The 11,303-nt window shown below is 37.6% G+C and overlaps 1 protein-coding gene across 2 annotated transcripts; it reads left to right on the top strand.

The window, feature by feature from the left end:
• Positions 1–2,326: 2,326 nt before the first annotated feature.
• On the top strand, positions 2,327–11,080 carry ltb4r (leukotriene B4 receptor). 2 transcript variants are annotated; one of them, XM_007230156.4, is made up of 4 exons: positions 2,327–2,415; positions 5,895–6,425; positions 7,115–7,373; positions 8,256–11,080. In XM_007230156.4, exons 2-4 carry the CDS (start codon positions 5,932–5,934, stop codon positions 8,631–8,633), a joined length of 1,131 nt encoding a protein of 376 aa, XP_007230218.2. In that variant the 5' UTR covers positions 2,327–2,415; positions 5,895–5,931; the 3' UTR covers positions 8,634–11,080. The 2 variants fall into 2 exon arrangements, with proteins under 2 accessions (XP_007230218.2, XP_007230217.2); XM_007230155.4 differs by having other exon boundaries at positions 7,109–7,373.
• The last annotated feature ends 223 nt before the right edge of the window (positions 11,081–11,303 follow it).

The following is an 11,303-nucleotide window of genomic DNA, read 5'->3' as shown; positions in this document are numbered from 1 at the left end:
TGAGTCAGAAGCTTTGATGTTCTTGTTCTTTTTTCCAAACGCAGGAAAGCATGTTGAAATGAGTGCCTGTGGTAATCAGCTGCATGCGTCAAAAGGGGCACACAGATTTTACGCTGAAGCTGATAAAAAGGTATAGTATTCTTGACTGTTGAATGTTCACAGTGAAGTAGACAACTATACAGATTATAATATATAGCAAGATAGCATATGGGTTATGACTAGGGGCGGGAATCACAGAGCATCTCACGATACGATATTATCACAACATGGGGATTCTGTGATATTTAATATATTGTACGACAATTCTCTACGATAATGTATGGCATCTGTGTTATTGTTAAGGAAAAAATACTCCTAAATACACCTCTCTGTCCTGACAATGATGGATGTTATTATTACATTCACGACCACAATTATTTCAGAACATTAGATCTATGTGATGGTACACTCAAACTCTCATGCTTGGTCCAAACTAAATCGCTGTTTATTGGCTGTAAGATTTACAATGAGTGTCACTGGTAAAATGTGGTCTAAGGGGCTTTAACTCAGGCAGGTTGTAAGGCGCGTGTCAGGTTGACCACGATGCTGCAGGATGTGGTGAATTAGAATTACTGCACATTCAGTGACTCTAGTGGGTGATGTCATACTGATTTTGCTGGGCCATGTCAGTGAGGCCACTGTCTTTCTGACTTTACTTAAAGATGACCAAGATAAGTATTCAAACTGTATTTAACTTGGAATAAATAACTATCGTATCTATTTTATTATTATTTATTATTATTATTTATTATCTTATTATATATAATAAGAGATTGGTACATTTATACATGACATGCCCCTCAAACACCATTTTGCATTTTCTGAGGAGATTTAACTTTGAGGTATTTGAAAATTAGTGGAAAAAATGCCATTAAGCACAAAAGCGTAGGCCACACCTTATTTAATATAAAATGTTTTATTGTTCAAAAACATTTTGGATGCACTAGGCTTTCTGTTTCAGCTGCATATATGCCTATTAAAAATGAATGTACTGTAGTGCAATGTAAATATATAATAAAAAAAAAAGCTTAGTTGGACATTTGGTTAGAGGTCTCTTCAGTTTTTGTGTTCGTGGGGGTTCTCTTAAGTGTATGTGGGGGGGCTGGGGGGGGGGGGGCGGGGAACGTGTGCAGGTGTGATGGATCGTGTATAAACCAATAGGGTGTCAGAGAGCTATATGCTTATACTTCTCTACATTCAACCACAATCAGATTTACTCTATCTGAATGGAAATATTTATCTGGATTGTTTTTTTTATGATGAGAAGCCGGATTAAAAGCAAGCTGAAATGAAATAGGAGCAACAAGGCTATTTTTAAAATGTAAGGAGTAGAAGTATAGATAACATATCTACAAAAGTAAAGAAACAAAGTATTTGCTCTTCATTACTTGAAACCTCTTCAACTGGCACAAGTTGTAATGAGCCTTTATGAAGTCTTTTGCATTAGCAGCATGTCAGTAGAGTTCTATGAACTTGTTTTTGTGGGTAGTGCGCCTTTATCTTTTACCTAACCCCAAAAACGTTATAAAACCACTGCAAGTTTTCTTTCTGCTTGATTTTCTCTTATCTGATCATCAGTTTCATATGACGAAAAACACACCAGAGACACAGAGGTATTTCAGGTGATTTAAATTAAGGTAATGCTCCGACAAAAACCTTTAATAACGAACTACTTTTTGTTTGTTTTATATAGAATAATAACATTTCCAAAGCATTCAAAATATTAGAATAACTATAAATATTCCATAATAATAAAATAATAAATAATAAAAACACGACTTTTTTTAAATCAGAGGCCACAGTAGCTCCAGTGTTTTTTTTCTCCAGTGTGTAATAGACAGAAACAGGGAAGCTCACACTCTGTGGTTATGGCTGAAAAGCAGATTGTGGCAGCATGTAAGCAGGATTTCATAAGAAGCTGCGTTTGCAATGTGATGGAAAGGAAATGCAAATATTGTGTGCTGGCACACAAAGCAGCAACACTGCAGCACAGAGCTGGGGTTTATTAATATACAGTATGTGTAGGCTGTCACAGGGTGAGTTTGAGGTTATAAAAGATAGAAATAAAAAAAATGGAATTTAAAGAAAAAGAGAAAAATAGAGGTATCAGCATTAGAATAACACTAGAAGAACACTGCAACTGTTACAGTTACCCCACTGGCTGATGTGCTCACTGCTCTGTCGTTCTTTCTTTCTCTTTTCCTGTGTGTTGTAAGATTAAGGATGTACTTACACTTAATGTTCCCCGGCCACCTTAACAGAGGAAGAGAGGGCAGGCTTCGAAAAAGTGAAACGCCAGAAAGACACGCCCACACAGCTGTTGAACATCCAGAACAAGTCCAGCTTCGTTCCACAAGGCAACCTTCATCTGGACAGGTAAGTGTTCTCTGTCTTTATATGCTTTATGTGCACATATTTGCTTCTGTGTACCTGTGTAGATAGATAGATACATAGATTAAATTTATTTCAATTAATTTTTTGTTGTCATTACACTGATACAGGGTTGTGCAGTACAACAATAAACTTTTAGGCTAAGTCTCCAGTGTAGTACAGGTAGGACAGATACAACAGTGCAAGGACAATGAACAAGACATGACAACAAGATGCACAGACAATCAGTACACAAGACAATTAATACAAGAAATAGAGAAATGTGCATTTACATATGCAAAAATTGTCACAATAAAGGATATAAATATAAATATTCATAAATATTAGACATACATATTCTTCCATAAAGTTGATATTTTTAAAATGCGTAAACTCTATACATGATAAACAAACGATGTCGTGATATACAAAACCACAGTCGCTCTTCTTATCTGATCTATCAGCTTTGATTGGTGAAAAACACGACAGACCCATTGACACATTGCTGCTTAACAATCGCTGCTTGATGCTTCAGGCAGTTCACTGTTTGTGTAATGATGGGCAGAATGTTAAAGCAGTGTTTAGCGTAAGAGTCATGTCCAGTAAGCCATGTCCAGGCAAGTTATTTAAATAAGATAATGCTGATTTTTTTATGTATTTAATTGAACAATGAATAATTTGTTTGAGGATATTAGGAACAATGCAGTATACTGCATTGGTTGCACTTTGAATAACTGTAAAGCTTAGACAGTTTAAATATATGAGAAATTCTGTAAACATATACTTCTCACTCTTCATTCATCTGTAAACCTTTTACAGCATCATAATTGTTTTCATTCTTTTAAATGACTACCTGAAAGTCACACCTGACTAACTTTGCAATATCTTTTCCATAATTAAAAGAATCTGAATGATATTGATAAATGAATAGGAACAAACTCAATATCCTAAACCAAATAAACAGTATCTATGTGTTTTAGAACTGCATCCTCTTGCCTTTAGTTATGTTAATATTGTCACTTTCCTGCCAACAAAATAAAAACTTCTAAAAAAAAATTCAAATGTCTTTTTTGACATGGTGTGAATCTGGCAGTCGTTATATACATTGATGCAGAATTTTGTAATGAATGGATCTAAATGCATTGAAATGACTTCAGAATAAAAATAAAACTACACAGACTTCTTTTGAAGGATAAGAAAGAGTTTTTCTTTTACTGTGAAGTTGCAATTTGGTGACACGTTTTGAATCAGTCTGTATGATAGTAACAATATTAATGTCAGAAACGTGCTTTGAAGATGACATATTATATATGAGTTCCAGAACACCATCTTAATCATAAGATCATAATAATTGGCATAGAGAGAGATAGAGTATCACGCTCACTTAACCTTTTTAGATACATCAATGGATAAGATGCTTTCAGGGAACCCATCTCACTGTAATTGACTCTTATTGTGGTCAGAAAACTATTCCAAATTTATTTATCCAAGTTTATTATACTATACTGACCCTTTTTAACCCTGTCTTTAGGCCTCATCCCTCCAAATCTAGATTTATAATACTTTATAATAGTTTTTAAAAATGTAAAGGAACCACACATAAATATATTGCGCAACATGAATATTTGATCCCCTGCTAATTTTGTGTGTTTGGCCTTTTCAAAGGCATGAACGGTCTATAATTTTTATATTAGGTTTATTTTAACAGATAGTTAAACGTTCAGTGTTCTGGCTGAGGCCAGGAGGGGCTCAATCAAGATTTTGTGGTACATGACCTCATTTCATCAGCCCCTCAATGTGGTCAAGTCTTCCTGTAGACTTAGCAGAGGAACATTTCCAAAACAGAATGATTTCCCCTCCATGTTTGACAGTAGGGATAGTGTTCTTGGGGTCATATCCAGCATTTCTCTGCCTCCAAACACTGTGAGTTGAGACGATGCCCATATAGATGTTCATTGGCAAACTTCAGACGGGTCTGTACATGAGCCTTCTTTAGCAGAGGGACAGCAGGATCTCAAAGGAAAGCAAAGTTTGTAACTAATGTTTTTTCTTGGTGACTAGTCTCCCAGTTCCCTTGAGATCATTAACAAGTGCCAACTGTGTAATTCTGGGCAGACACCCATAATTCACCTTTCACAGAATCATTCTTACCCCACAAAGTGAGGGACCTCTTGCATGGACCTCCAGAATGAGGGCAGTTGACTATTTAGTTTTTCTTCCATTTTAGAATTATCGCACAAGCAGTTGTCACTTAATCAAATACAACTTAATTTATAACCTTTAATTAATATTTTGTTGATATTCTGTCTTTTTCTGTTTAAATTAACCTACCATTAAAATTAGAGATTGTTTAAATCTTTGTAAGAGGTATCCTGTCTTTGATGCATCATGCTAGGATGAGTCAAAAGCTATTGTGTAACACTGAATTGGATGTAGAGTTCAGTATTGCATCACAACCTGACGCACAATTGTCAATATCCATTTCCACACATCTCCAGTAATTAGTCAAATGGAAACTATACTGATATGCCACAAGTCATTGGACAGGAAGTACTAGGAAGTACTAGGAAGTAGTACTATTACTATGTCCCATGGAAGCTAAAGAACACTGCACTGACCTATGGGATATTTGTATGGGGAGTCTTGCATTGACTGTGGCTGTGATTTCTGTCTTTTCGAATGGGCAAATCTAGCCAGACACCACCGCTCACAATCATTACCACCCACTGCACTGTCCATTGTGGGTTGTAATGCCTTTTATGATGTATTGCCAGCACACACACTAATGTGGATGTTCCATTAGTCTAGCACCAACTTTCAGGAATCAAAAAGTGTACATTATTTTAATTCACTCCACCTTGCCATTAATATGCTGGCCAGTGTTTAACCTCACTCACAAGATATGATGATGAGGATGTTTCCAAGCCATTCCCTGAGGTAACACTTCATGACCAATTTACATACAGCTATTCCATGACTTTTGGTATGTCTCTGTGCTGTAGTTGGTACTTTTGTATAGTAAAACTCTCATCTTGGTCAGAAAACTATTCCAAATGTATTTATCCAAGTTCATTATATAATACTGACACTTTTTAACCCTGTCTTTAGGCCTCATCCTTCCAAAATCTTGGTTAACATGTTATAAGACTTATGTTATAAGGATTTGTAGAAACCCTTCATTCATCCAATAAGCAACATAATTATTTGATCCCTTGCTGATTTTGTAAGTTTAACCTTTACAAAGACATAAACAGTCTATTATTTTATAGTAGGTTTATTTTAACAGAAAGTTCAGTGTTCTGGCTAAGGCCAGGAGGGGCTCATTCAAGATTCTATGGTACATGACCCAGATCATCAGCCCCTCAATGTGGTGAAGTCCTCCTTTACACTTAGCAGAAAAACAGCCCCAAAGCAGAATGTTTTCACCTACAATAAAACTCAACTAACACATTTTGCTCATAATCCTTTCTTTTCTTTTTCTTTAGAAATAACAGATCAGACCCTCCCTGAGAAGCAATCCAAATGGCCTCCCAAGTCATGGGCACAAACATCACAAACCCCGACCCATGTCATTTGGTCTTGGCACATAAGAGTTCCCGTTACATCGGGATAGTCATACTAGTGCTAGCCTTTGTGCTGGGTTTTCCAGGCAACCTCTTCGTGGCGTGGTCAGTGCTCTGCCGGGTCAAGCAGCGCTCCGTCACTTGCCTCCTGGTGCTGAACTTGGCGGTGGCCGATGCGTTTGTGCTCCTTAGTGCCCCCTTGTTTCTGCGCCTGCTGGCCGTGTTGAATTGGGAGTTCGGAGATGTCATGTGCAAGACAGTGCACTACCTGTGCTGCGTCAACATGTATGTGTCCATCTACCTCATCTGCCTGATGAGCCTGGACCGCTGGCTGGCTGTAAGCAGGCCGTTTCTGTCTCAGAAAATGAGGAACAAAAGGACCATCTACATGGCCATGCTGGGCATCTGGATCATGGCCTTTTTATTGGCTTTGCCTATGCTGTTCTACCGCAGGTACGTACAAGTATAGACTTCTTTCTATGCTTTCTGTCTCTTTATTTGTTTGTGTCCAATTTCTATGCATCATTTGTGCTACTACTACTAAGACTCACAATCCTAGCTGACTTTGAGTGGTCCAGCAGACTTAGGCCCTGCCACTATGATCCAAAACCCAGTTCAAGCTATTCGCCATCAGCAGCAGGAGTCTGAGAGAGCTCAATTGGCCTTGCTCTCTCTGGGTGGGTAGATGGTACTCTCTCTTCCCACATCATTCCCAGGTGATGTCGGTCAGCACAGGCATTTGATTGCTGATGAATCAGAGCTGGGTCGCTGCACTTTCCTCTGAGTGTGCTGGCTACCCATTACTGCTACGTCAATAGCAGCTTGAAAAGAGACAGTGGCTGGTTTCATATGTATCAGAGGAGGTAATTGCATTATGTATGGTACTATATAATCATGATATAAGTGGAACAAATTATCTTTTTATCTATTGTATTTATTGCAGTTATTGCTGGGACAACATATAGTAGTTATCATGACAGTCCTATGGTTCATTATCCAAAGCACAACACATCATCTGTCAAACATGGTGTAAGCACGTTACCTGGGGATGTTACCAATATCACTCAGAAAACATTCTACTAAACAAAATTTGTTAACTGTGAACCAATTTGTCTCTTTCTGATCCTTTCCTCCAGTAACAGAAAACTGAAGAATACAAACGTGACTCTTTGTATGCCGCTCCATTCCAACTATGTACATACAGTCTTCCAATACCTGTTTGAAACGCTCATGGGCTTTGTGGTGCCATTCACCTTCATCGTGTCTTGCTACTCCTCGGTAATCTGCCGACTACGCAGCGCCATGTTTCGCGGCCGTGTGAAGGGCAGCCTCCTCATCCTCCTCATCATCAGCGCCTTCTCCATCTTCTGGATACCCTACCATCTGATCAACATACTCGAGGTAAGAGCTGTGCAACATAACATAAGGGTATTAAATAAAAGAGTTTATTCTGCTTTTAAAGGATCCTACTGTATCCACTTTCAGGAAAGGCTTTCCACTAAGGCTTCCTACTAAACTTAAACTGTTATGGTAGCTAAATGTGTGAATAGAACAGTATTCGTCTAAATTAGTCTAAATTGCTAAATTTGTAAAAAGAATAGTAAATGTTTGTCTAATTTGTACTGCTGACGTAAATGTATTATTAGAACAGCATTACTGAGGTAAATTCATTTTTGCCCTGAACCTCTTTTGCTAATGTTCACCATTCACTTTGGATAAAAATGTCAGCTAAATGCTATGTAATGTAATGTAAAATGTATGACTAAACGTCCATGTTTAGGTAGCTACATTTGTGAATAGAATAGTAAATGTATGTCTAAGTTGCACTGCCTTTTTTGTATAGAATAACATTATTAGTACATTTATGTATAGAATAACACTCCTGAGGTTAATTAATGATTACACTTGCACTGTTAAGGTAGCTAAATGTGTGAATGGATTAGCACTGCTGAAACAAATTCCTGATGATTAGCACTGCTGGTGTAAATGTATTGTGCTTTATTGGTTTGTCTTCTGGGATATTAAAAATGTTAAGAGTTCAATAAATATTCTTAAATAGTATTTTGTAACTGACTGAAAACATTTAGGCTATTTAACTTAACTATTGGTAAAACAAAAAAGTGACAAATTTATTCAGTTTCAACCAAAACAAATATGTACATATTGTGTATGTTATAAACTCTATACTAATACAGATCTGGTATACTGTACCTGATGCAGTTAATCAGTGTATGGTAACTACAGCAACCCTCTTCTCTCCCTTCTTCTTCTGTCCTTGTCCAGGTCATCGGGGCTTGGATGGATGTTTGCTCTCTTAAACAAGCGGGGTTGTCCGCTCGCCCCAACGTAACTGCGTTTGCCTTCCTGAGCAGCAGCGTGAACCCAGTCCTCTACGTGTTTGCTGGCAGCTCCTACATCCGCGACGCCGGCTTCAGCTTCATGGCCAGGCTTCTTGAAGGCACCCACTCAGACCAGGCCTCTGTCAGAAGCAGGCGTTTAACTTCCACAGACAACTCCATCTTCACAAAGCTGACGATTAAAGCCGTCCAGAATGGAGAGCGGGCCAGGAACAAGAGCTCTGGAGACGAGGAGAAGACAAAGATGGAGAAGAGCTGTGTGGAGGAGGTCAATACCTTAACCACAATGCATATCACAGATTGACAATGCCCAAGATTACCATTGTACCACAGCACAGGGCAGGCTGCATCCTGTGCAATCCAAGCTATTATCTATTCGCCAAAAAAAAGGGGGCTCCTTTTGTGTTCTTGGTGCAGCTTGAAAATCAAACAGAAGAATCTGTGGAGAGACAAGTGGGACATCTTGAAGGAAAGGGCTTCTACCTGGAGCTTGCGATGTATTTTCATTCTCAATTTTCTGAGCTTTGTGACTTTTTAATTGCACTGTAGATTTGTTTTCTATGCGCTGTGTTATGTTTAGCATTTAAAATAGCATTTAAACTCATTGCCAGAAAACCTCAGAAGGAATCAACGGACAGGAATGAGCAAGATTGATTCAGAATGACAGTATGTCGTGAATCTGTGTAGGCACTGTGGTCATTGCCAAGATCAATTGTTTCAGCAGGACAATGCTCATCCACATACAGCTGCCACCTCAACATCTCAAAATGCTATGGCCAATCACATTGCCAGACCTTGTGTGGGATATCATTGGACATTCCAGTTAGTTTTCAAAGATTACAATCTATAAGACTCTGCTGTTATCCAGTAGAGATCTAGAAGAGAGATAGTCAGAAAAGCCTTTGTATGTAAGATTGATTGTACATCACTTCACTATTCCAACGCATGTTAAGACAGATATAACTGTGTCTACAGTAAAAAAAAACAAAAACAAGTGTAGCACTTTATCTGGATGGTCAATTACGGATCATAGATGCCTCATAGATGCTCACCAAACATTCAACCAACATTCAATTAAATTTCTTTTAACTGTAACATATACAGTATATACTATATACTGAATTTAAATTATTCTCTACGGAATCTAACCCTTTCTGTGACGTGCCGGTTGTTCAGTAAAGTAGTGATTCATTATATTCATAGGCGAAGTAAAATGTTTAATCATTATATTGATTTAAGGCCATATCGCTCAGCACTCCCTTGAATCAAGACAGCCATATTTCCCATACTTGTGGAAAGATGGAATGCAGTCTCCTTATTTAACCCATCTTTACACAAACACACACATAGATTCCCAGAGTCTTGGGCAGCCAACCTTTATATTTAGTTAAATTTAGTATTGATAAATCTAAGTATCACAATATTATGTTTTGTAATACTGTATTGATAGTTAAAAGCACGGTACACTTTAATTTAATTAATACCAATGCAAATATTGGTGTCAGACAGTGGTTCATTTTGTGATGTGTGTTTGAACCACAATCATTTTGTTTACTATCCCATTGTTCTGCCTGCATAAAAAAAGCAAACTTTTATTTTTAGTCAGATTTTATAAATAAACTCCTGGTCAAAAGTTTAAGAACTCCCCCATTTTTTGTCATTCATGTTTGTCATTTATATTCTTCAGCTTCAGTGAATATCCTGAAAAAAAGTCAACTTATAATGTCTTTGTCTCTAGTAAAGCTATGTTGGACAGATTGTGTTATTGCACTCTCTACCTCAGCATTTACACAACACTGCACATTTAGACTTTCATCAGAATGTGGTCAGTACTGTTTCCTTCAGCTTCAATATTCTTTTGAAACTGGAGAAAACTGGTACAGGAAGAGGTCTGGCTGACCCACATGGCAATGTCTTCAGCTCAGCCTAATGTTTGCACAAGTCTTTGTTTCAGCAGTGAAAAAAGACTGACACTGCATTTATACTGCTCCATTGCGCCATCAGAAAAGGACGCACAACCACAAGCCCCCTGCCCCCATTTCAGCTGGCAGCATGAGGGCGTTAACAACAGTGTTCCCTGTGTCGTCCAATTAAATCAAATGTGTGTAGAAATGTGTTTAAATGGAAAACAGTTAATAGTAAAACTTATAAACTTAATTAAATGATATATTAATATTTTCAAAACCCACCATAGACCAGATAATTCTCTGCCACTTTTCTCCACGCTGTACTATGTTGATCTGAGTCAGGAATTAAATGACAATCATTTTTCCTCCATGCCTTACTGGGATGTTTGAATATGGAACGATAGCTTCATACATTGTACTAAGGAGATATATCGGGCAAACACCTGCTCTTCTGATTATATAGTTGTATCGTGTTGAGACAAATACATTTATACAGTTTTAAAGTTCATGTCAGCTTTCCATTGCATCCCCCAGACTCGATGCGCAATGTAAATGCAGTGTCTGAAACTTTTGAGCGTTTATGTATGATAGTGTGTTAATTGAATAATATCAGTATAACATGTCAGTATATGTATCATCCCACCATGTTGTTGCTAATACTAAAATATCATCCAAATAAAGTGTTACCACACATATATAACAGATTATGAACGTTATAACACATATGCTGTCTTTTACTCTCATTTGCATCTATACAGCATCTAGTCTGATCATCTCAGCCCAGATCCACACTGTTACTATACTGCCATATACACCAGATATACAATAAAATATCATACTAATATCTTGTTGTTGCTGTTTGTATGTGTTAGTAGGTACACTACTTTACTAAACTGCTTGTGTCATCAATTATACCTGTCTGTTGAACAGGAGGAACTACTTGTGGTAGCAAACACATTCAATATAGACAATTCAGAGGAAATGATTTGCATCAATATGCAGATATGTACCTAAGAAACCACTAGGGAGGGGAAAAAAAACATCACATGCAATGAGACTTATTCTGA

Source organism: Astyanax mexicanus, chromosome 25 (genome assembly GCF_023375975.1).
Source record: "Astyanax mexicanus isolate ESR-SI-001 chromosome 25, AstMex3_surface, whole genome shotgun sequence".
Lineage (NCBI taxonomy): Eukaryota > Metazoa > Chordata > Actinopteri > Characiformes > Acestrorhamphidae > Astyanax > Astyanax mexicanus.
Note: the sequence above shows the minus strand (reverse complement) of the source record. Positions and strands in the feature narration are given on the sequence as shown.